General features: G+C 39.2%; 2 protein-coding genes across 2 annotated transcripts in view; one reads left to right on the forward strand and one right to left on the reverse strand.

Moving 5' to 3' along the window:
* Positions 1-27,404, forward strand: part of ctnna1 (catenin (cadherin-associated protein), alpha 1) — a 204,032-nt gene that overhangs the window by 56,551 nt on the left and 120,077 nt on the right. The window contains exon 8 of the mRNA XM_056472184.1: positions 26,585-26,665. Coding sequence (XP_056328159.1) covers positions 26,585-26,665 — 81 coding nt within the window. The remainder of the gene's footprint in view (positions 1-26,584; positions 26,666-27,404) is intronic.
* Positions 15,234-20,571, reverse strand: lrrtm2 (leucine rich repeat transmembrane neuronal 2). Its single transcript, XM_056472185.1, has 2 exons — positions 19,934-20,571; positions 15,234-19,406 (listed from the first exon to the last, which is right to left on the reverse strand). The coding sequence occupies exons 1-2, from the start codon at positions 19,935-19,937 to the stop codon at positions 17,782-17,784; spliced, it is 1,629 nt and encodes a 542-aa protein (XP_056328160.1). The 5' UTR covers positions 19,938-20,571; the 3' UTR covers positions 15,234-17,781.

Below are 27,404 nucleotides of genomic sequence, written 5' to 3' on the forward strand. Positions count from 1 at the left end.
CTTGAGAAATGGGGCTGGTAAGATTTAGGTGATGTGGTTTTTATTATTGGTGGGTTGCTTCAACTATTAAGTGTGTTTAATTGTTACTTGCACAATGTATGATTAAATGTTATTCCATGTTAAAGGAAGGGGGATTATTCAGCCATGGTCAAACCTTATTGTGTGGCGTTAAATAATATGGATCTAATAGAAGCCAACGTTTTTAGGTAGACTATCTGGCTGAATGACATGCTATAGAAATGGGGCTGTTAAGATTAAGGTGATGGTGGTTTTATTGGTGGGTTGCTCCAACTATTTAATGTTTGTAATTGTTTTTTACGTAGTGTTTGATTGCAAATGTTGCAAAAAAAGCTCCAAAAGGATTGTTTAGCCATGAAGTTAAAGCATATTGTGGTGTTAAATAATATGGATTTAATAAAAGCACATGCTGTTAGCTAACCTATCTAGATTCTGTTGGAAGGAAAGGGACAAACGCAGCCTCTTGATAGTGGTTATGTTTTGCTTTATTTTCCCAGTTGATAATAGGTTATGCGTTAGTTGATACTGGTAATTGTACTTGATTGTTCATTCCTGTTTTTTCTTTTCAGTCATTGCAATTTTGCTTAAAAACAATACAATTTGTCAGCTAATATGAGTCGATAATCAATTGACCATAAAATATAATATATAAAGTAATCAACATTTAAAGTAGATCACCTTTCAGCAAAATTATCCTAAAACTAGTTAACTTATTGTGTGGTGTTAAGTAAAATGGATTTAATAAAAGCTGTTGTTAGGTACACTATCTAGACTCCATTCAAAGAAAAGGGACGCATGTAGCATTTGAACAAAGCAGTAAATTTGCCCCCCCCCCCCACTTGATTATTGGTCACGCATTGTTTTTTGTTCTCCAGTCATTGAAATTATGCTTAATACAAATTATCAGCTAATTAAAACCAATTATTAAATGATCATGAAATGTAATAGTGATAATATATAGTAGTCAATATTAAAAGTGCATCACCTGCAATTAAATTGATTTTATTTAATGGATTATGTAAAAGCTGATGTTGTTGTGTACACTATCTATTCTAGACTCAGTTCAAGAAAAGGGACACGTGTAGCTTAAAGCAGTTATGTTTTGCTTTTTCTCAGTTGATTATTGGTTATTTATTGGTTGATAATGGTAATTCTTCATGATTGTTCATTCCTATGACTTTTCAGTCATCAAAACTTTGCTTGAACAATACCATTTATCAGCTAATTTAAGCCAATTATAAATTGACCATTAAATGTAATTGTAATTAGGCTTGGGCGGTAATACGATAATATGGGATATTGTGGGATCTAAAAATAGCAACGGTGTCAGTTTCAATACCGTTATACTGTCATAAACAATACACTTGTATAGGAGACAAGTATTAAATATTAAATGTTATTTATTTGATGCCTAAAATTGCGTATGTGTGATTGTCATCACGAGAGAGAAAGAGAGAGAGAGAGAGGCACCAAGTGACCTGGTCTCGAAAAAAAACACAACCTCTGCTGTATTTCGGGTTTCGACCAAACGAGAAGGGAGACGTGGTAAACGAACTAGAGGTCCCGCTGCTGTAGATTTCTTGTCGTGCAGGAATAAATTTCAGAATAAAGCACGGGAGCGGTCAGTAACTCTGGTGTAATTTGAACGGGCGGTCTAACAATATCGCTTCCGAGCATGCGGGAATGAGCGTGATGCTGTGTCACGCTTGTTTGGTGTTGTGCGTGCGTGTGTGTGAGATAGAGAGAGAGAGTGGTGCTGTGTGTGTTTATACAGACAGCTTGTTATAGGCTGTCTGGATTCTGTATCATCTAGCTGGGTTGTTTTTGCTCTTCTGTTCACGAAAACATCATCTCCCCATCCCCCTAAAATTTAGTCCCACGCAGTTCTCTAATACGAACATAACAATATGCAAATTGTGCAACAAACAGGTGACCGCGAACCTAAGGTCTCATATACGGTATTCAGTTTCTGAATGGTTTAGGCACAAGCCAACAGTTTGGTGACGCTGTCTGAGCCTTACATCATATTTTTTTTATTCACTGTAATACTGTATACAGAGGTAGAATAGGGAGGACATTTAACGCTATCAAAATTTGGATACCAGCCAAGCCTAGTAATAATAAATAGTCAATATTTAAAATAAATCTCCTATCATCAAAGTTATTATTGAACTATTGAACAACACCCATTCTGGTCAGGACAATTTTAAACCTTTTGTATACCTCTGAAGTGAAGTTCAATTAAATATATAATTTATTATTATATATTTTTTAATCAGAATGATAGAAATGTAATATTGTTTTGAATGGGAGGCTTGAGTTTAAATTGCTTTTAGTTTTTGTAAAAATAAATTAATAAGTGTGCATTAGATTGGGTGGTGAGTTTGTCAGGATACGTACGTTGTATCTGGCTAATTGTTAATTTTTATGCATTTAATTTGCCAAGTCTGAAGCGTAGTCAAATGTTTTGATGTGGTTCTCACATCCCCAAAAACTGGTAAAGAGAGTTTTCACGTGCTCTGATTTTCATAATCGATGCCATCCTGTTATCATTCTCACTTTGTCCTTAAATGTTTAATCCAGTTTAATTCTCAAGCATATCAGCTTTTTTTTCCCCATCTTGTACATTCATTCTAGCCATAATTTGCCTATTGCTAAGTAAGTGCACGTAACTGTCACAGTCTCCTTTTTTTGTCAGATCTACTTTTCCAGACAGTTAATCATAAGCCTTATTTGAAAGGAGCAATCAGTCTTAGTTTCCCCGTGTTGAAGGAAAGACATGACAACTGGGCTGCAAGGTGAATGTATTGGTAGTGGTATATACTGAATGTTACTCGCATTTACTCTGAGAAAAGAGATGTTGCAAAGAATGAATTGATTAAAATGTGCCCAGAAGGCAGTGGTAATGCAGTTTACTACAAATCTGTAGACCGCTCATTATATGCAATAGGGATGTTTACATGAATGCATCTGTATTTGACAAACCAAATCAGCTTTCTGTGTTTGTGGTCTGTTGCACAGGGCATTTAACATGTAATTCACTGAATATTTCCTATTGTTTGCATGTTTATATTCTATAGCTTTAGATGCTTTTCTAAAATATACATTTACTAAAGTAGATTCCAGTTTAAGATGAATTTGTAGTCATGTCTTGAACATCTATTTTATTAAGCATTCTATTGAGTGTAGACTGAAGCTGTAATAACACTGACCGCTTTCAGGTTGGACACAGTGTAATTCAGACAATTGGTTATGGAAACCAAGATATTGAAATTCATGAAGGATGTTCTCTTTGTCCTACTATGGATAGATTAAATGACAGTCTCCTGCTTAAGGGTGATTGTGTGTTAATGGATCTGTGACCTTGAGCTGCTTATTTTCTCTATGGAGATTGAAAAAAAAAATGCATGTTTTCCTTCAGTCCATCAGATGCATTGTGACCAACGATGAATGATAGTAAAAATACAAATTATGCATGCAAGTCTAGCAATGCTTGGGGAAAGAGTTACTTTAAATGCAATTTGAGCTTTAATGCATCGTGTCTTTCTGTAGGAGCTGGATGAATCATTGAGTGCTTCTCGTGCACAAAGACGTAGATGCTTTAAAATCATTGAAAATATTCTCCTCCAACAAGCACTGCAGTTGTGCTTCACTATTTAAAGCTTTATTCTGGCCAATGTTTAGACTTTTAATCTGCAAGAGGTGGTCCTGGGAATTTGCATTACACACTTCCTCACATGCCTCGTAATTGCATTTAATAAATATCCAGAGGAGCCAAATAAATTGTTTTCCAGCAGATAAATGAGGTTAGGCCAAGATTAATTGCCTCCGAAACCCCCCAAAACAAATATTTCAATTAGTTTGACCTGAACACAAATGCTGCTACATGCTTTCAAAAACCACCAAGCCTGACCAAAAAAAAAAAGGTGATTTATCTGAGCTTAAATGCTTGGCTTTCTCATTTTAATGACTTATTTGTACATGTTTTCCACCTTATATTTTGTGCATCACTTTTTATTATGTCCATATTGATGTTTGAAGTTTGCTCTTTAAGTTTGAACATTGATTTAGTGAAAAGAAAAGGAGAAAAGATGCATGGTTGTTTTTTCTTTTGTTAATTTTTCCAGTTCTTCCCTTGTAAGACAAAGCTGTTTATAAAATGCTGGCAGACAGCGAGCCTTTGAATGGTTTGAAAACAGAAATCAATGGCTTGCTCAAGCTTTAAAAAGCTAGCGTGGCTCTTTTGGTTTAGTTTTGATCTGGTGAGCATTTGTTAGAACTAGATAACTCTCTCTTTTGCTGGAAAACATTTTAGGAACTGCTCCTGTTTTCTTGACTTGGAAAATTCATTCATTCATTTTCTTTTCGGCTTAGTCCCTTTAGTAATCTGGGGTTACCACAGCGGAATGCACCGCCAACTTATCTAGCATATGTTTTACGCAGGGGATGCCCTTCCAGCCACAACGTATCACTGGGAAACATTCATACACACTCACTCACATTCATACACTACGGACAATTTAGCCAACCCAATTCACCTGTACCACAAGTCCTTGATCTGTGGTGGAAACCGGAGCACCCGGAGGAAACCCACGCCAACACTTGGAGAACATGCACTCTCCACACAGAAATGCCAACTGACCCAGCCTAGGCTTGAACCAGCGACCTTCTTCCTGTAAGGCGATCATCCTACCCACTGCGCCACAGTGATGCCCGACTTGGAAAATATTGCCCTTTTTTTTTCTCCAAGGGTACAATGATTCAGACTAGTTGCTATAAAATATCTCTGTCATGGATAATTGCATTTGCCCTCATTCACTCCGGTGATGTAGCATTTCTGACTCTAAACTGGTTTACCCTTAAAAGAGGTTTAGGACTTTGCTGCTGTGATTGTCAAGGACATTATCTGCCTCATAGGTAATACAGAAAACCACATTTCCTCCTGATATATTGCCAGGATCCTACGAGAAATGGTTCTTTAATGGTCCCACTGGTTTGATTCGTGACACGCTGCCTTTTTTTACAGTCTTTACTAAGATTGCATTGTTTTTCTGAGTGTTGTTACATGTCTATTTAACTTCTGTGTTATATAGACATGTTCTTGTTCTTGCTATTCGAATAAAGAAAATGTTGTAAGCTGCTTGTTTTACGAGACATTTAAAGCCGTTGACTTTGTAGGATTGTTTTGCAAATGGCATATTAAAAGTTAATAGCCTGTGGTGGGCCTTGAACACATCACAGACGCATCGTAATGATGTGTGTTTCATTTTCAAGGGCAAACATTTTATACTGGGTTCAGCCGAAGGTCTGTGTTATTAGAAAAAGGTTTACAGTATCATTCAAGCGGTCTTTCTGGAAATGAAAACAGAGCTGAATATTGTTGTATGGTTAGTGGATGCCAAACTTTAATAAATGTCAGCATTTGCAATTTCTTTTGTTGTTTGAAATGGTCGCAGGAAATTGATTCTCGAGTTGTTAGAGATACTGCTGCCTTGCTGTGTAGTTTGTTTAATCAATGGGGAGATGTTGGGCTTTCAGTATGCAGTTTCTTTTTTTTTTTTTCTTATGACCAGAATGGGCTCAAAGGAACAGTCGTAGCATGAATATTAATGAATTAAAAATGGAAAGGGCAGCGGGTGAACATTTTAAGAAATTAGATTTCACCTTGCACAGCAGAACTTTCTCTCTGTATGATTTAATAATGATTGAGACATTAAGTCAGCCTCATGTCTTCTCTCGTCGTCATCTGGGATGCGCTGAAAACTCTATGCAAAAGGTGTCACAGATATGCTTTGGCAGTTTGACGTATGGCCCTGTATTCAGTGTGGCCAAGGATCATTCCACAGGTAATTAGGTCGCATGGACGGTTGCATAAATTTATGTTGAACAGTCTTAATAAATCAAAAGATCTCGTCACCTTTTCCCGGTGACACCTCTTTTTCATTTTTATAAATCATCAGAGGAGGCCCAAGAAAGAAAGGACAAAAAAGACTCCCACTACGGGCATTGGTATTCAAAGCCACAAGTTTCAATAACCCACCTTGGAATCAGCCTCACGGCAGGCTTCAACCCTAAGTTGACAGTATGAAGACAGATAGCATGCCATGTTTATTAACCGCTCTGTACGATTTGCCAAAAGCGACTGGATGCCACAACTGATTGCTCTGTGAAGACAGATGAACGCTGCAAAGCTTGACGTGCCCCATTCTCTACCCCTCAATCCTGAGCTCAGGCTTGATAACTAGATGTCCAGTTTTGCAGTCCTCTTTTCAGTATAAAGACGACAGTACATAAAGTCTGCTAAACACAACGTTTTTTTTTTAAATACTGATCAAAGTCCTGTCTTTAAGCAATGCTTTCCCTAAGAAATGATCATCCAGATTAAGTAAAGATTCATCACACACTTTTGGTAGTGGTGGATCTTAACCTTTATATCTGGTTATACCTGAACACTGCAATCAAAGAGAATGAGGAAGCAGCACTATTGATGAACACCACAATTAGTCCAATACCTCCTTTGGACCTAAAACCAATCATTTGTTTTAATGATTGTTAATGGTAACTGGTAAAGATAATGGGGTCTGCATGAAAGACAAACTCTGTGAGGTTAGCCCTAATGTCATTACATAGAAACCTCTATAAATACTCAATCCATTGGGACTAGGTTAGTAGACTGTAGACTATTTTTACTCTCTGTAGAATCAGTCACTCCAGGATGACACAGTTTTTTAACACTTGGAGAAGATCCTTACACATGCTGTGTTTTGCTAAAGCACTTTAACATTCAGGCATGGTCTATTAGATTGTGTTGGCTTTAATTCTGAGGAATTTAGTTTTCAGTTTTAATACTGTTTATCCAAATACAGTTTAGTTTTAAGCCAAAAATAAGTTGTAGAATCTTATATCCATAGACGCTGGCATGACGTTAAGCAGTATACAGGGGAAGAGCTATCATGCACTTCCTCTGGTGTGTGTTGCAAGTGTCCTCATAAGACCTGTGACTTTCAGTTGCTGCACTCTAGATGTTGTCCCCTGCCTGCGACAGGTAGGTGTACGAGATGAAAAGGTCACCCTGGTATACATAATGTACCGATCTGTTTCTAGTGGCTCGTCACTGATGGAAAAGTCATGTTTCCAAATAAACTGCAGTGCGGTGAGGTTATTCATTTGAAGCGAAGGCGAAATGAGCAAGGCTCATTAATGTTAGCTGGAGTGTTGACTGTTTACAAAAATCTTTTAACTTTGAGTTGTTCACACTTGACAGGTTTTGTTTGATTAAAACATTTAGTGTGATTCATTTGAGTATGAAGCCTGCCTGAACCTTGCTGTGCACCAAACAAACCAAAAAAGATGGCTATTAGTCCATGTGAACTGCTGCATTAGAATTTAAAGGATTAGTTAACCCAAAAACATGAAAGATTACTCCGCCTTAAGTGGTTTAAAAACATTCGAGTTTCTACACTAAATTCTACAACTTATTTTTCTAGGAATGCACCGATATCGATAACCGATAACTCATAAGATTTGGAGGCCGATAACCGATATATACATATTTCAGTGTTTTTATACAGTGAAGAATCCATTAGATTTTAATAACTTCATAAAAGTTTGATCTGATCTTATGAACTGAATAGCCTACTCAAAGCAAAAAAAAGCTATAATTATAAAATTGCAAGGTGATTATATAGACCTATATTCATGATTTCACATTAATCAGCATGCCAAAAATAATTTGTTCCCCTTTTTTCGATTAACAAATTAACAATGCAACTTGACTGTTGCACAACAATAATAGGTTTAATAACAAAATGGGATTTAATTACAAAGAAATGTAATTTATTTTAAATGAAAATGTAAGAATTAAGAAATAAAACCAGCTCAAACATTCTTGATCGTGCATCCCTGTTTATTTCTTGTTAAACAAAGGAGATGTTTTGACAGGTTAAAACCTGTAACTGTTGATTTTCATTGTAGGAAAGACGTACGATAGAAGTCAATGGTTACAGGTTTTCAGCTTTCTTCAAATTATTGTCGTTTGTGTTCACAAGAAGGAAACTCCAAGTTTTGAATGAGTAAATGATGAAAGAACTTTCATTTTTGGGTGAACTACTCTAAGTTGAGTTAACTTAACACCAAAACCAGCCTAAAACAGATTTGGCTTTGAATGATTATACGCATTTGGTCAGACCCGCAGCTTTTGTTTTTAGATGTACGATGTATATAATAGATGTAGTATATTGTATTATCTATATAATGTTTCGTCAATTGGTGAAGTTTGTTTCTCACCACTGGCTTGCTTGGTTTGGGACTTGTGGAGCTGTGCATCAATGGGTTTGCTCTTCAGTGTTTGGACTTTCAGCAGTGAAAATTAAACCACACTGAACTGAACTGAACTAAACTTCAGCTCTGAAAACTGGACTGACACTGTTTGTTTACTAGAACTTTTATGTTAAGCTGCTCTGACACCATCTAGATTGTAAAAGCACTATATAAATAAACTTGAATTGAATGTATATTAGAAGCTTTTAAATAGTTATTTATTTTAACGTTTTGTCTTAAAGCATTAAGTACTAAGTGAATCAGGACTGTTTTTTTTTTCTGAACCCAGAGTCAGACTACAAATCTGAAAGTCTGCCGCACACTAAAATGGCATGCATTTCTAGTTCAAGGAAATCTAAAATTGCATAGTAAACCTACCAAGTTTTAATTTATATAATTTAGAAAGATTGATTTAAACCCTGACATAATTGATAAGATTTGAATGAGTCTTATTCAGAATTAATTTTCACTTCAAAATATCAGTTGCATTATTCATATTTTTCATTTTGTCACTTGAATTGTTTTAATTAATGGACTGGAAATTTATGCTGATTAATGCGCGTGCCTTTTCTGATTCATCACATCAAGACTTCATGTAGTTGCTCATGATGTTGCGGTTGGAATTTTTAAAAATCTTATAAACAAAATGAAACTTGTCATTTTGAATCGTTTCAATTAATGAATTGGACTTTTTTGCAGATTTATGCACGCGACTTTGAGATTTTTATGTAGTTATGATGTTGCACTGGGGATTTTAAAAATCTTACACCATAAACCAAATGAAGTGACTAGTTTGGCTGCACTCAAGACAGGTTTTTGGCAGTTCCCTCCACTTGTATATCTCCTTGTTATGGGTTTCTGACTGGGCTTAATTGATTCTCACCGCTCCAGTCCAAGATGTGTTTTTGGGTCCAGAGAGGAAGGAGCTTTAAAATGTGGAAAGCAGTAAATGGTAAGAAGCTATTGGCTGACGAGAAATCCAGATTGATGCATCCTCCCTGCTAAGCATTTTCCAGATTAATTGGACGCTCATAATAAATGCTTCAAACATGCACAGCTCTGGAGTCCTTGAACCCTGTGGGTTGTTGAGTTTCTTGGTAGCGTTTTCTCTCCTTCCGGTTTTATTGCTTCTGGCTCTGCTTGTTTTGTGAGCAAAAACACACACGGCAGTGTCACTGGATACAGTCGTAGCATCTGGCAGTTCTTCATGCTAAGATCTCCATGCAATTTGCTCTTCGATCTATCTGATTGCTTTTGGAGAGCACCTCTGAAGGAGGTTCGAGGCAGTAATTGGATTTCCTTAAGTTGTGCACATGGTCTCTTGACTGTATTCAGTGAGTCAATGATGAGTGCCATGCAGATGTTTCACCTGTGGCGCTGTGAAAATAATAGGCAACGTGATGGTATCCAGATAGGAGTAATTATAGCACGCTTACATCATATTTGATTATGAAGACCGTGTGGGTGGCGGTGGCTGTGCCACATCAGACTGCAGTTTTCAGCTCCCCTCACTTAACCATTTCTGTTCTTTCATAGAGGGAAACGCTTCTCCCTGTAATGCTTTTGTTATCAAGCTTTGTAGCAGGAAGGTCACCTCTGTTGACAAGTCAAAGAACGGTGCTATTAGGGTCCTTTTCTTAACCCGCTGCTGTGGATTAGCTCTGACTCATTGCATTAGCTCCAAATGCACCTTGATATCTGCTTTCTCTTTAGATGTGTCAGACGTCCTCATGAATAGGCCTGCGTAAAGTTACTTCTGGTCAGAACAAGGATAATGAATGTCTTTGTTCGTCACACCCTAGATGGTAATGAACACAAATTCAGTTTGGCTGAACACTGTTTCCTTGGCAACCATGTGAGAGATAAATGGAGCGTTTTGTCATTTAAATCCTGCGTGTCCACATCTAGCGATGGTCATCATTATTAACAATGTTAAAATCAAATGATTCTTTCTAGGTTTTATAGCCGGTGTGTTAAAGAAATCGCTCACCCACAAATGTATATTTACTTGTACTTAAGTTGTTCAAAGTCTTTAAGTTTTGTTTCTTCTGTTGAACACTAAAGAAAATGGCTAAACCCATCCACAATAGGAGAAACACACTATGTGGAAGTAAATGGATACAGATTTACAGCTTTCTGAGGAACATCTTTTGTGTTAAACATAGGAAAGTAAATCAAACAGCTTTGGAACAAGGCCCAATCCCAATTTTATATTTGTACCCCGTTCACACTCTATTTAAAGGGCCAAGGGGAAGGGTTTCAAATTTTTCCTGTAAGAAATGGGACGGCACTACAGCACCTGCACGTCATCATATGTCATCACGATCTCTTGCTTCATATGAGATCGACGACCGTGATGGCTCTAGTTATTCCAGTTGTTCTATTTTTTTGGTGTTTATCTTCAGGAAATCACTGAAGGCAACGAAATCATGTTATCATGATGATATAATGTGGTAACAAGATCATAACTGGACTGTGTATTTACACCGTGGCCATATTCATCTATATAAACACACGTTGACATTATACCAGACACTGTAAAAAGAATCCCAGCCTCTAGACTTTTCTGACAGGGTATTCGAGTGTCAGCGAGTGTCAGATTGTTGTGGGACTGTTATACAGGAGTTATTAGGGATTATAGATGGCGAAATCTAGCGGATTTTATTATAGCAGTTTTTAAAGCATGACTGTAAATCACAAACGTGGTTATGAATGTATTAAAACAGTGGTTCCCAACCTTTTTTTTGCCCGAGACCCCCTATTTTAAGGCCCCCTTCACATTTAATGATATTATCACCCATATAAGTTTGCAGTAGGTATGTCAAAAAATGTTGTTTTCAAACAAACAGTATGTTTATTACTATATCTAGATATGTTCATGCACAAATAATAGCTTAATGTAAAATATAAAAGCAAAACATCAGCTGGCCATTTGTATTAGGTACACATTGCAGTATCGTCACCTTGGAATTATAAAGTTCTATCTGCATTGTGAATGATTTTGAGATATTGAGCTTCAAAGTTTTTGCTTTCCATAACAAACAATATGTGTGTAACATTAGTTTTTTTTTTAAATAAAATCTTAATTTAAACAACTTATAAAAAACAGCCCATAATGTAAATAAGTTGTCATCTAATAAGAATGTCAGTATTCTCAATTTTGACACTGTCAGATAGAACTTTATAATTCTAAGGTGACTGTGGAATGAGTCGTCTGCAGATGTCTTAATTTGGACTGCCTCACGCATTCATTAGGAAGATCTTTGGTGCAGCTAATGCACTGTGGCTGTGTCAGGGACTCTTTGCTTCTAGAAAATGGAATAAGTCCATAGTTCAGGTAACTTTCCAGGTGAGGTTTCCAGTATTTTAGCGCTGCGACCCGAAATGTTTGGAGCTTCCTCACTTGGGTCCAGTATGCTTTGGTCATTACTATTAGCTCCTGAAGGCGAATGAGTGAGACTGTCTTTTTTGCAGAGTACGAATTACAAATTTATCCATTTATTTGGTCAGCCAGGGGATAAAATGAACTAAAGCAACATGATTGTTCTCCTATTTGTCCACTGCTAAAAATGTTTTTAAATATGACACGACACCCACCCCCCTACAGAGCTTGCTGTGGCCCTCTTGTGGGCCAGGACCCCCCCTGTTAGGAACTGCAGTATTAAAACATGCTTGCTTGTGCTAAAAATTCTTAATAATAGCAAAAATACAAATTTGTGCATCTCTATACTTCCGTGTGTAGCCATTCTGCCGTTGTAGATGATATATTCTGGGGAAATTTATTATCCCTTGGTTTCAAGTGTGGAAAAAATATTTGCTTCAAGGGCTGTCTAGCCTTTTCCCTTAGCCCTACGCCTTGATGCTAAAGAGAATTGGGACACCCCTACCCCTTCACATGAATGCACAAGGGGTAAGAGTTAAGGGGTAGAATTGAGATTGGGCCAAAGGGTGAGTAAATAATTTTGAGTTTTGGGTGTACTATCCCTTTAGAGTTTTACTGAAAGTGGTTAATCTTTTCTCCGTGTTTTACCATTCATTGCATAATAGATATTTGAAGTTACAGCTGTAAACATAAGATTTTAAAAGTCCTGACTAAACTAATACACACACTCACACACACGGTCTTGGATTTCCTAGAATTGTACATCTTTGAGCTATCTTTTTTTTTAAATCAAGGAATCAGAAAGCACGCTTGCAATCTATTAACAGATGCCTATTTGATTAAACCTGTACATGTCTTCATCTGTATTTATCATTTCACCTTTGCCAAATAGAGTTTGACTTTCTTCATGAGCAGCTAGTAATTAGCACGACATCATTTGCTATCATCTTAACATCCAAGAGCACTAGTGCTTCTCCTGAATGTACCGAAAAAATGCTTTTATTTTTCGCTCGCTGGTTCATTGAGCCGCATTGCGCCTCTCGCTATCATTTCCTTTTTGTTGACCGCTTTGATCAGGCAGCGGATGAGGGATGACTACCCTTGGTGGCTAATGGAGCTTCGGCCCTTTGCTTTAATATAGTTCATTTTGAGAGACTTGTTTTGAAGAGAGGTGTCCATTCATCCTCTGTGGTCCCTGAGAGCTATGAGCTCTAAAGAAATGATGCGGGGAGAAAAATAAGACCCTTTTTCATGGACGTAAAAACAGAGGAAGCAAATTAACGTTTGGAGCGACTGCTGTGGTACAATAAGAAGTCCTCTAAAAGTATTAGCCAATTTTCCTCTGGTCTTTCTGGTTGCATTTTTTTTGTCTGTGTGTGTATGTTAGTGACTTCCTGCAGGGTTTAAACGAGCTTTAGTAATTGGGTACATGGTGTACAGTTCGAGCTCAAGTTGAAACGCACAATATCTTCTCACTATCTTCTGTTCGTCTTGGTGTACTTAAATCCTGAGTTAAATCACTTCTGTTTTCATTTCCTCAGTCGAGGACAGACCTCTGCCTCGTAGGGGCGCAACCAAATTAAAAAGTGACCTTTGGAGTTAATAGCTTCCTTTCGCAGTGAGTGAAAAGCCTTAGAAAGCTGCTGCATCTGAGGCCTCTGTAGTCACAAAGCATCTTCGCCGTCTGGCCAAGAAATAGCAGTCCTCTATAAATCATGCTCAGCTTCAGCCACTCCCAGACAACTTTCCTTTTTCACTGAGAAAAAAAAATGCCTATAGGCAGTGATTCTGTGAACCAGTGGTCAACAGCCGCCTGGAGGGAGTGGACCGGTGACTTCTCCTCTTTACCTCGAGTAAAATCACTAAAAGCAATTCCATCGTTTGGGTTACAAGGTCTTGAGATTTACAAAAGATCTAAAAATCTTTAAACTGCGAGGCAGCGATGACAAATGACACATGCGGTATCATTGTTGTTAAAGTGGCTGGATAACCGAATGCATTATTTATAGAAAAAGCATTTAAAATGGCTACGTAAAAGCTGATATTCACTGTGCCTGATGTATTGGACTCCCAAGGTTAGGCATATCGTAACAGTCTGGGTATTATTTATGTTTTTGGTCCCTCCATTCTGCACTGGAAATTGGTTTTCTTCCAGCTTGCCCTGCAGTTCTTGTGCAGTGCACAGTATATAACGCAGACGGGTAGCTGTTGTGGCATATGCTTGCTGCCACCCTCACATTTGTGAAACCTCCACAGAGACTGCAGCTGCAGTGATATTGAGTAAATCTTTGTTTTCTTTGCTCATGGCTTTCTAATGCACGTACATTGTTTATTTATGCTTAATATTTTTCTTTTATGGGCACGGTTCTTCCTCTTCCTGGCCAATGGTTAGATTTAACAGAATTATTTTCTCGATTCAGCTTTGGATGGAATTCAGTTTCTGTGGGTTCAGAGTGACTAACTTGCCTTTTCATTTATTTTTGGAAGAGTATTTCTGGAGCGTCTGAGACCTCAGTAATTTCCCACTGGTAATGTCATGCATCAGCACCATTTTACGTTCTCTGCTCACCGAAGAACCTCATAGGAATGAAGACGGAAAAACCTGTCCAGACGGATACATGGATATGTGGCACTTGCTAATGCTCGCGTGTAATTCACCTGTAAAACTTTCGAGTTACTTTTCTGTCAGCGTCCACCAGCCCATGGTTATTTTAGTCGTATTTAAATCAAAAACCAGTGGGCTAGATAATCATTTCCAACCAACGTCAATCATTAGGTGTATATAATAGCATTTTTAAGCTGATTCTGCCCTGGGCTAGAGTGGAATCTCGGCCGTGTTGTTGCATTTGATGCCAGTCATTCAGGCAGGTTGTTATCTCGGTTTAGAAGGGCAGGTGAGTGCCGGGTTATGATAATGTTAATGATATCAGAAGCCATTTACTTCAGAAGGGCACCTTGCCTGAAGCCCAGACCGAATACCCTGAGTGCACCTTCCTTAAAAGCCTTTCAGCCATCTCTGTATTCAGCACACTTGATAGACGATAGCGTTTCTTTGTGTTGAAGATATTTAAAAGAAACCAACAGTGTTTACAGGCAAGTAAGACTTTGGGGACCTGAAGAGCATATTAGACCAAAGCATTTATAAATTGTAACATTTTTATTTAAAAATATACGTCTTAAGGAGAAAAAAAAAGAGCTTTTCAGTTGGCCACATCTTTACCCACTATACAGATATGAAATAGTACATATTACAATACAAAAGGAAAAAAGCGGGGTTTTGGGGAGAGGAGGGTGAGAAGCATTCATTTTTGCACAAAGAAGTTTTTGGGTTGTTTTTTTTTTTCTTTCTTTTTTTTTTTTTGTTGAAAGGGGATTCATTTGGCCAGAGTGAGCAGCAGGATTCAGCAAATGGCAAGATAACCACTTCCCCAAAAATAAAAAAAAGGTTTACAGGAGTGCAAATGGATTCATGTTCAGTGGTTTGTGTGATTTTTTTTTTTTTTTTTTTTTTTTGCTTATAAGCTGATAGTTTAAAAAGATGTTTCGGTATTTCATTATAAAATCCTTCTTCCCCTACCTCATATCCCTAAAGGATCAGGATACGAGGCTTGTCTGTCCTTATTTTTCCTTATTTTCTTTGTTTTGGGAATGGTGCTGATGTGCATTTCAGGTAAACTTTTTAATAATCATGCAAGGTGTTTTTGAGAAGCGCAGAAAGCAAAGGTCAGCTTCACTAAATCCAAAACAAAGCAACACCATTGGTGGATGTTCTTGGCTCAGTAAAATGTTAGCATGTGGCCCAACAGCATGGAAATTCCCAGCTACGCCTCTTGGATGTACAGAAAATATAAGCTACACAGACCTACATTCCCTCTCTGTTTGTCCTTACCAATATGAAACTGTCTTTATCAAGGTTGCAGCTAGAGAAAATAAGTTGCATTGGTTCTTCACTCATGGTATTTTATAGCACCCTCTAGAGGACAACATTAACCAGTCTGTTCAGGCACACTTCATTTCAGTATTTCACTATTATTCAAGTTTTAGTCTCTCCTACTACCATTAGGAAGGTGACCAAAAAACAGCTTTGATATAAATGCCAATATCTCAGATTTGGAGCTTTCCTCTTAAAACCCTCTGCCAGGATATGACTGGATGTTTATTTTTATAACAGTTTTCTCTCAAGCTATAAAGCTTGATGATTAATTTTTTTTTCTGCAGCGAGCCAATAAGCCTTATTACGGCTAGTCTTAGGGTGGCATGCGGAGTTTTCCAGATCTTGCCCAAGGTGTTGTCAGTCACTGTTTTGTCATGCATTTTTTTTTCTTCCTCTAATGGTTTCTGTACACTGATTCAGCGGCTCCTAAGACGCTCATTGACTTCAATTAGACGTTAACTGGTGTTTTTTGCTCTCTGTTCCCCCCTGTGCATCCCTGCCCCCAACTCTTGATTGCAACACAAAGAGCTACTGCAGCAGCGGCTTCTTTAGTTTGATGCTAATGTCTGTCCTCTCAGTGCTGCATACAAATGTCTCCTGACCCAGCCTCCCGTCGTCTTCTGCATGCTCTCCTGAGAGCTGCGCTATGCTTCGCTTCAGCTTTTCTTTTGTGTCCTTGCTATGAACCTCTAGATGTTTTTTGCACAGACAAAAGTTTTTTTTGTATGTGTAGTGTTTATGGACTAGAAAAAGCAGGGCTATGAAGTAACGCTCTTCTTTCTGTGAAGTTTTTTTTTTTTAGTAGTACTGCTTTTCTACTGTCTGAAGAGGCTGAAAATTAAAGGGCAGAGGTTTAAGGGGGTAATATTAGATTAATTTTCCCTGGCTTAATTGACTTAATGTTGAAGCTGTCAGGTGGGATTATTCTCTTTGCTGCATTTGAAGAGTGCGACGCCAAGCGTACACTTATTTTTAGGAGACAATTGTCAGTCCTCTGCATGCCTTCCGATTTCTAGCTCTTCCCTTTTCCCTAGGAAGTTGTTCTAGCTGATGTTTGCTTCATTGTGTAGCTTTCTTTGATAGTCTCTACCATTTAATTAATGATGCAGTGATCTAAGCAGCATTGTTCTATCACAGTGAAGATGTCAGTGTTTTGAACCGTCTTATGTAAGAATATATGCACAATGATAGAGCAGTTGCCTCTGTTTAACATTTAGTAAACCCCTGCTGAAGTTGTATTAGAGGGAGTTTGTTCAACAGACATTTTGTTGAACCAGTGCAGAGCCGTATTGGACATTAACCTTTTCACACAAAGTGCTAGACTTTAAGAGTTCAAGGAAGCGGACGGAGTTTATTGAATTTAACCAAATGCAGAAACGGGTAGGCTGTTAAGTGTTCTCATTAGTTTGAATTTAAGACTCGATCAAAGTGAAACGATCATTTCTGCCACATGAGGAAGCCAAGTAATGCGAGTGTGTTGAATTCCCTGTTCAAATCTAAATTTCATTATGTGGCTTGATTTGTAACAGTACTTGTTCTCAATTTAGAAAAGGTGAGTCGAAATGCTTTGTATACATCTGCTTTTTTTTCCTCTCCCCAAAAGCGAATGTGTGAGTGAGATCTATAGTGTTGCTAACGTGCACCAAATGTCTTTTTTTTTATCCTTTTAAATTTGCACTGCTCAGCATATGTAACACTATTTTTTTTCCATGAAATAAATTTTCACCATTTATCAGAAGATATGACATTTTATAAACTGTTTTCTGGAGCACAGGGTTCCAGGCGGTTTGGCTATAGATTTCTCATCTCCTCTGTGCTGCAGAATACATAGTACACAAACTGGCGGTGCAGTGACACATCCAACCTTCCTCTGCTGAGATTGATTGCCCCAGCTCGATATGAAGCTTTGCATTTGTATTACAAAAATAAACTTGTGGATTTCTCTATATTTCCTCTCTTCAAATTCATCCCAGTCATCTCAAACTTTCATAGATTTTCAAAGCTAACAATTTCAAAGGAATATTCTTCTTCATACAAACTGAAAATGAAAGAAAAGTCCAAAAGCAAACCCTGTATCTTTTGAAATGGACAAATGGTTAAACCCATAAACTGCAGGAATAAATAGAGTTTATACTTCACACTCTTTGTAAGGCAGTTGCTGACATTTGCACTGCCCATAGCCATTGATGATCACAAGTGCACCCTCCTCATGACTGGTCTCATACTCATTATAGGGCACCTGTGTAGCCAGGTCCGCCATTGGCTGCCTCTGCTGGGTCCTCATCTGTCGCCGGTTCTGAATGGCCGAGCAATGGCGGATCCGCCTCAGAGTTGGAGGGCAGCATTTGCGTGATATGTACACTACAAAAATGATGAGAAAGAAGGAAAACAACAGAGCCATGGTACCAATGATGACCCTCTGGGTCAGCAATGTGTTGTCCATCGCAGAGTAGTCCTCTGTAACATCTGCCCCCTCCACCGTCATGGTAGTAGCGAGGGCAGTGCGTGGGGGTTGTGTGGTAGTGGTGGTAGTAGTGACAATCGTAAAGCTCCCAAAATCCTCTGCATAGAAGTCTTGCGTAGGGGTCTGCATATTTCCGAACAAGGAGCTCGTGATGTCAGGGAGCATGGCCTCCGTGCTGGTACTGGTCAGTACGACCGGGGCCGAGAAATTTTGGCAAAGTTGGAATCCGTAAACAGCATCCAGTATTTCCTCACCCTGTGCATACTCAGGACTGTAGCAGAGGATAGAATGCTCCCATCTACCCTTAAAGGTGCTCAGCCAAGTGGCCAAATTGCAGATCCGTTTGGTACATTCCCAAAGGTTGCTTGACAGCCCGATCACATTTAGGGACTTCCACATATCCATGATTTGGGTGTCGAGGTTGCTCAGTTTGTTGTTATCCAGCAGCAGGATCTTGAGGCTGGGCAAAGTCTCGAACACCTCGGGGATAAGTACACGAATCTCGTTCCCAGTGAGATCCAATTTCTCCAGAGTTGTCCATTTCCACTCCATGGTAGATGTTAAGTTGTTGATCTTGTTCCACTGTAGATAAAGGAACTGGAGGGCGACCAAACGAGGGAAGTGAGCCAAGTTAATCTTGGTCAAGTGATTGTGTTCCAAATGGAGCTCCCGCAGCTTAATTAACCCGGCAAAGCCATTCCGGGCCAGGCTACGGAGCCGGTTGTTGCTCAGGCCAAGGTATTCCAAGCTCCGGCAGTCCCAGAAGGCCCGCACGGGTGTTGTGCGCAGGGAGTTTGATCGCAGGTGAAGGATCTGGAGTTTCCGAAGCCCGTGAAAGAGCTCGGGCTCCAGAGCGGTCATCTGGTTGAAGGAGAGATCCAAGATCTGCAGGTTGATGAGGTGGATGAAGGTTGTGTTTGGCAGCTTGGTGATGCGGTTTGAGCTCAGGTTAAGGTCCTTGAGCTTGTACAGCCCCTGGAAGGCATCCTCATGCACTGTGGTTATTTGGTTGTGGTCCAGGTGAAGCCAAGTGAGCTGGGTGAAGCCAAAGAACTGGTCTGAGCTGAGCTCGCTGATGCTGTTGTGTCTGAGTGAAAGTCCGAGGGCCCCTTTATCCACACCGTCTGGGGGCGCCAGGAGCCCCTGTGTGTCGCAGTAAAACTGCAGGTCTTCACATCGGCATTTCTGGGGGCAGGTTGTGCATGACACAGTAGGGAGGCACAGTAGCATGCTGATCACACAAAGTGCCGCTGGTGCTTGTCCCACCAATGGCCACCTTGAATGGAAACCTGGGTGGGTTTAAAGATAAGAAAATAAACCGGGGGGAGGGAAATCTAATCTCTGCAGTATACAGAAACAATTTTTCCCACTATCATGCGCTCTCCTCTGTATTTGTCAACATGAAGCAATCTGTTTGTTAATCCAGGAATTTTTAAGAACATTTGAGGGGAATGCTCACTCATTTTGTTTATCATTTCAGTGCATCTATTCATCCACGTTTCATCATTTTGCATCAACTGCGATGTATATATATTTTTTATATTACTGGCTCATTGGTTTTAACTTATTTTTTTCATTTATATGATGCAGTTTATATATATTTTTCATTCCTTTTATTATTGTATTCAATCTCTTTCCAGTGGCTTGCAAGTAATCTTTTTTTCCCCCAATTATTTAATGTCAAGCATGCCAGATATAAAAAACAGCATTTTATGTATATAGATGTTTCCAGAGACCCTGCCAGCCACTGTCCCCCCTCCTACTCACTACATTGTCTATTCAGGTCCAGACTCTGTGAATAAAACGGCTAACTTACCCATTCTTTTGTGCACATCGGAGGCTGCATTCAACTGTCTTTTTCCGCAGACTTTTGGAGCAGCCAGATGGAAGAGAAATCCAAAGGGAAAAAAGCCTTTTGGGTAAATACAAAAGGAATCAACCTCTTCAGAAATAAAGTGCTGAGCCCCCCCAGTTGAATCGAATTCAGGAATTCCATGTCCTGGGATGCTGTTTTTTTTTTCCCCCTCCTCTCCTTTTCCTTCCTGTTATTTGCGTCTGTCCTTTTTTCCAGTCCTTTTCAATTCCCAGATTAAGAAAAGACAAACATTATTTGCCTTCCAAGAATCCTTAAATCTGAAGTTGATGATTTGCATCCAAAGGAGCACCGCTGAGCAGATCCCTCCGTCCCTTAGCTGCCTCTTTTCCTTTCCACCGCAATGATGTCAGCTCAATTGGTTAATTGAAGATCACACATTCCTCTTTCACCGCTTCGAGGTCCTTCATCCCTAACTTGTTGATGGTAGGCAGAGGCTGCGCTTGCGACGGCAGTTTCGTGTGTCTCTGCTGTGCTGTGTTGAGTTCTCGGCACCGAGGAAAGGAGATGCAGTGAGGGGGAAAAGCAGAGGAGAGGAGCTGAGATGTTATTCTGTGCTTTTGTTGCAGCCACTCACTGCTACAGAGTGGTGGCAGGCTGGCGTCGATCATCAGTGCAGTTTCTCTCTCTCTCTCTCTTCTCTCTTTTTCCCTCCTCTCTCTCTCTTTGGTTCGCTCCCTGGCTCGCTCACTTTCCGCCTTGCACACTCGCACAGTGCTTTGGCGTTTGATTCAACGCACCCTCCCCCTCCCTTACTTTTTTCTCTGGTTCGTCACAGTCAGAATATTGATAACTGCAACGTGTTGCCGCAGTTCACAGCTGAAATTAACAATTGCCTTAAATCTCTTCATCTGCTTCCTGTCTGCTCAGCTTCTACATTTTTGTATGTTTGTTTTTATTTGTAATTTTAGACTCTCGCTTCATTTTTTTTGATAAACCCCTCTATAGCAGTGAAATAACATCTATCGTGTGCTTTTTGCTTTAGTTGATGTATAAATTATGATAATAAGTTGACACTGGAAGCTCATGAAGAATTTGATAAACGGTGACTTGCAGTCTGATTGGCCCTTCCCTTCTCTCTCCCTTATGCTCATTCAGGTTTTTAACACGAAACGCGTCACAAGCAAACCGACGTCACAGAGACCTTTTTACGCTGCTGTCTATCTATCTGCGGTGGTGGGGACGGAGTCTGAATGCTGGACTTAATAGAGCATTCACACTGCATGGCGCCACAGGAGATTTCACTAAACATAAGACATGCATTTTTCTAAGCTCCCCTGTCATTTGGCTGATTTTTCTTCATGTGGGTTTGCTGAACTTAATATAATGGGAATTCATTTTTTATTGAATTTGTGCCTGACGTGTTGGATGACAGCCCTTTTGAGCTTACTGCCTAAGCTAAACGAATAGTTTAGGATATGTTTATTTTGTTATTCTTAATTTTGATACACATTTAGTTTTATTATTGGTTTCAGGGTGTCCGTGGGGTCTTAAAGTTGATAAAATAATTATGAGAAAATTAAGACCTTTAAAAGGTAAACGAGGTCTTAGATTTTGTTCAAGCGTTGTCAAGTGTTTTTAAGTAATGTAAATGTATATAGCACATTTATCGTGTATGGCCATACACAAAGCGTTTCACAATCATGAGGAGCGTCTCTCTACACCTCCACCAGTGTGCAGCATCATCCCTGCTTGGACGGTGACAGTGATGGAGCCAATTCGGTGGATGGTGATGAATGGGGAGGCCGTGATGGTTAAGAGCCGATGGAGGGAATTTGGCTAGGACACCTGGGTTACACCCCTACTCTTACGAGAAGTGCCATGGGATTTTTAATGACCCATCCGAAAGACAGCGCCCACTCTCAGTATTGTCTCCTTCACTATACTGGGGCATTAGGACTCACACAGACTGCTGGTTGAATGCCCCCTGCTGGCCTCACTATCACTACTTCCGACAGCAACCTAGTTTCCCCATCTGGTCTCCCATACAGGTACTGACCAGGTTCAGCCCTGCTTAGCTTCGAATACAAAAAAACATAAATATATTTATTTTACTCTATCCTCGCGATTTGGTTCTATGGTTAAGAATCAAGCAATATGCTGGTGTTAAACTGCATTGCTTTAGTGCGCTCCAGCATTGGGCTCACACATACGCTCTCCACTTTAACTACTTCAATTGATCAGCCATGGTGGCAATTTCTCTAAGTCTCATGCTGAACGCAGTCGACCGATCACAATAGATTGGGTCATCGGACAATCAGTGCAGGAAAGCATCGTGCTAAGGAGGGGTTTGGGAACAAATGAATCACTAAACGAATCATATGGGAACCGTTGGGATAATTAGGTAAAATAAATGCACTTTAAGACAATGAAAGTGTTTTTTGACTGCATGCATATCAGCCTGTTGATGGAGACCCCCAAAACCAAAATATGACCCTTTTTAATGCATAATAGGGGCTCTTAAACAGTGACTAAAGCCTGTCGCTGAAAACAACCACGTAATTTATTCTTTTAAGCTTTGTTTCTTCTGAGCTTATCCAAGTTCAGTTGTATGGTTGTGCTCCATTGATTTATTCAACTAGTACTGTTTATTAAGTTAAAGGTTTGATACTGATTAGAACTTGGTGGTGATGAGGTCTGAAATTATTCTGAGAAGGTCTTTAGAAAGTCTTAAAGGTAATGAAATTTCCTTTTTAGGATTCCTGCTTATATCCTGGATTTGCTAACGGTTTAACTAACCTATTCAATTTTTCTGAGCAATGCTTTCTGATCACTTCCCCTTTTAAAACGACGCAGCTACAGCCATCAGGGCACTGCTTTTGTAACATTCTCCGCTTCCCATTTATTTCAAGACAATTATTGCCGGATGTCAAATCACCTACTGTGAAAAATTATTCTTGTTTTTATACATAATTATTGGTCTGTTGTAGTTAGTCTGTGCATTACCTGCTTTTTCAGAGTCTCACATAGACGTGTTATATTCACAACCTTATGTCAAGTTAGAAAGATTAACTTTTTTTTCTTTTTTTTTTTTTAATTAGAGTACATGCATTGGCATTTAATGAATGCAACTATTTATACAAAGTCGTCTTGATTCAGATAAACCACTTTAACACTTGCTTTTGCTTTTTCTATGCACACGGCATGAGTGTAGGTAGTGCAGAAATTGCCATTGTGTACCTGCTGTGCTTTAATTTGAACATCTGCGTTTTCTTTTTTTGGGCTGGTCACTTTCCAAAATGACCCGAGCCATTTCGTGTCCGTATGATTTATTTGTTTGTCATCTTTTTCCATAGGTCATATTACTTTTTTACGGAGACTGTGTGTAATCCGCCCTTAAGGGATGTCTCTGCTGACTGTTTTAAAATCTTTTTCTTTCTCCGCAAATCTGCAGGGAGATTAGTTCATGCTGCAAGCACGGCTTTACCTGACTATCATTAACTATATGTGTGAAAACACCACGTAAACTAGTGTGAGGAATCAAATGACTGCCCAATTAAGTGCTGGTGCTTGAAGCAAAATCAATATTGAGCGATCCAAGTCATTTTGCCCTCTAGGGGAACATGCAATCGTATAACTCATATCCTTCAAGTTTTTATCATTATTATTTTCCTGCAATGCATGAATGAAACATCTACGCTAATTAAGCTAATGTTTGTACAGCTCAATGAACACCTCACCTGACGGTTAGTGATTTAGAATTGACAACCCCTTACCATTACACTTGAGTCTGTTGTTCTGAAGTGCTTTTATATCCGACCGGCATGAAATCAGGAGGGGATTAAGGCCGATGGCGGTCACTCGCCTCCTACCGTGTACCACCCAGTGGGCTGAGGGTGGAGGGGGCCGAGCTGCCAGTGCCACTGCCATATTTCATTGACTGTCACGCTTTTGCTGCTTGTGCCCCTGTGACGGCCTTCCCCTAGGCTTTTCGCTGTGCTGAAGATTTACCTTCCCACTGCACATGAGCAATTTGTCTGGGGCATGTGAGTGAGATGCGCTCTTCCAACACTAGCCAAGCTGACTGGGAGGCCTTTTAGGTGTGGAAATTGCTAAGATTTATCTTTTAACATCAATTATAGTATCTTTGTGTTCGCTGACATGTGAACTCTGCGTGACCAGGCTCAACTTTGTGCATTGTTACAAGCAGTTTGACCGGTCACACAAAGGGTTTTACTTGTACTTCAAAAAAATACTGCCCTTTTTTGGTTGCCTGAAACGATGATATGCAAGAAATGTCAAGCAAGAAAAGCATGTGCACATTGCACAAATTATTTGTATAGCACATTTCGCAAACACGAATAGTTTCATTTTTCCTTTAAATTAGTTTAGGCTTGACGTCTGTGATAGATGTACTGCTATGAACTTTTTGTTTAGAGTATACTGTTAAATTAGGGCTGGGCGATTTGCCTATAATCAAAATATCGATTAATTGAACATTTAAACTTGATTATGATTGAATGATTATTTTTAGGGATGCACCAATCGTTCGGCCGGATATCAGTATCGGACGATAATCACATTTCATGGCTCGATTGGTACTCATCAATCTGACCGATCTCATGAACCGATCCCAAATGTTTGTTTGAGTTTACAAGCAGAGGAAGACGCATATCAAACAACATTTAACAGTAGTTTATAGGTTTATTTTCTTTTACTAAAGTAGTAATGCATTTATAGGTGTGTATTTTACCCTATGCATCAAATATGCCTTCCAAACATGATTGAGACGTGTTGAATTCTTCCATCATTTGCAATGTCTCTAATTTGCATTGTTCATTTACTTTATCTATTTTCTGTAAAGCTCCTTCTGACCTTGACATGTTTACACTAAATGGTCAGAGACATGTTTAGGGTATTATATGCAGCATCCTTCATTTATACTCTTGGGTAAGGAGACAACTCCAATTAAGTCAACTTAGAGGGAAAATGTGCTTAATCCGTTAAAAAGCTTGAAGCATCAGAATCGGTACTCTATATCGGCCTCTATATGATGGGTGCATTGCTTGATTTTAAAAATAAAGGAGAAACACACTATATACTATCTATGATTATTTACTTCAATGTTGAACAACTGAAATTAAAGCACACATTGCCACAGTCACTCTTTCTTATAAAAAAAGGTTAACACTTAGAAACGGCTGTGTCAGTCCAGTTTTCAGAGTTGAGGATCAGTTCAGCTCAGTGTGGTTTAATCTTCACTGCTGAAAGTACAAACACTGAAGAGCAAATCAATCGATGCGCAGCTCCACAAGTCCTAAACCAAGCAAGCCAGTGGAGACAGAGGCGAAGAACAAACTTCACCAATTGATGAGAGTAAAGCAAACCTTGAGATAAACCAGGCTCAATTGAGCATGACCATTTCTCCTTTGGCCAAAGGTCTTGTGCAGAGCTGCAGTCTAGGCGCCAGCGGCTGGAGAATGCTGGACGTCCATCGTGGAGAACTGCAGATGTGAGAGTAGGTCACTGGCCGGTGGTCAGGCTGACCCACAGGATCAATGCGGAGACTCATCTGTCACTGAGGTCTTTCAGGAATCAGTCTCATGCTCTCCGCTCCGCCATGACCACCACAGCATCTGCTTAGTATACGGCCTGGTCCAGGATTATGGAGACCTCTAAAAGTCCTCTATGGTTGGAATCATTCCTTCACAGGTCTTGTTCACATCAATGGCATGGCACAATCCCTAGAGGCCTTGGGATGAGTATCCCCAGGATCCCCCAGTAACTTGGTGAACTCTCCTATCTCTCTCTGCAGTGGATTGGATGAACACAGTATTTTCTTTCTTTGTGAGGAAGAGAAAAGGCATCACTGCTTGATTTGACTGAATTTAAATTTTTATTTTTACATCTGATTAATGTACATCGCGCTTTGTGTGCAAGGTTTCTTTGCATGTAATTTTATTTTTTGGCATATATGAAAAAATCTGTACCAACATTTTGGATCATCAATGTGTGCAAAGACTTTAAGTGTGACTTATTTTTTCCAGTAAGTTCAAGAAGCGCATTGGTTTCATTGTAATCCTTGATGTTTGGGGCTGGAGGAATTGGACACCAGTATGTCGCATTTTAACTAATGTGCCTTTCCCTTCCATTCTTTCATTTTTTCCATTGGTTTTTTTTATTCTTGCACAGCAGGAGAGCTATTTGTGTCATGAATTATTTCACGGGCTACTTAAGCCCAGCTCAGGAAAGTGACAGACAGAAACTCTGGCTTTTTGAGCTGAAAAATGGATTGGTGAAAGAATGTGGGCGTGTGCCTCCTGACAGCACCAGAAGTCACGTTAGTCATAAGAAACAATAATCGCCAAAGGGAGCGGGTGGGGTGGGGGGTGAAGATACCAAAACCCCTACAAAGTTTTCAAGAATGAAATGTTTGCCACAGGGGGTTATAACAATTCAAGTGACTCATGCTGCTTCACATTTTCTCCCACTGCAGAAAATGCATCTTATCCATCATATCTCATAAGTTTGTCTTGTCCTCTCAGCTCGCATCTTTAACTCCCACCTATCATTTTTCTATTTCCAAACAGGCCTGAATATAACTTTAAAAGATATTTTTCTAACTATATTTTCCCCTGTTTTTTTTATTCACAGGCTGGACGCAAGGAGAAGAGTGATGCCCTCAACACGGCTATTGACAGAATGACTAAGAAGACCCGTGACCTCCGCAGACAGGTCTGTTTATATATTATTACATTATATATGATTTAAGTTTATTTCTATAGTGATATTCATAGTAATTATCATTCTAAAGGAGCTTTCCAAACGGTGCATATTACATTACAATGAAAGTCACGAAGAGTTAAGGTGTTGTGTACAATGTTCCCAACTATTTTCAATGAAAAGGCGTTAAGCTGTGTTCAGTCACTAAATGTTGTTAGATGATGTCATGCATCAATTTGCATACTACTGACGTCATCACATCCAAATGTTTTTGTTTAACAGGTTTATTTGGTATTTCTATAACCAGTGCAAATATATGCATGTCATGAAACTACATTCGAATACAGTACTGTATGTGTATATCAGCGTATACATTACAGTAATCTCCCAGATATATTAAACTCAAGTTCAGAAACTGGGGTCTCTTAAAGCTCTGTGATGGCGAACTAGTTTTACTATTATGTGATATGGCATTGTAGGTTTGCAAACGGCCATTGTAGGCTGTTAACACCTATAATAGTGCCAAACCTACAATGCCAGATCACATAATTGAAGCTGTTTTATACATAGAAAAGTACACTATATATTGTAAAACTGCAAATAAACCATCCGCACTACCTGACAAAAGTCTTGTCACCTATGCAAGTTTTTGGAACAACAAATAATAACTTCTAGTCGATCATTTGGTATCAGAAGTAGCTTATATGAAAGGCAAAGGCCTCTAGATTACGCTTATTTTATCAAAATAAAA

This window comes from Danio aesculapii, chromosome 14 (assembly GCF_903798145.1).
Source record: "Danio aesculapii chromosome 14, fDanAes4.1, whole genome shotgun sequence".
Classification (NCBI taxonomy): Eukaryota; Metazoa; Chordata; class Actinopteri; order Cypriniformes; family Danionidae; genus Danio; species Danio aesculapii.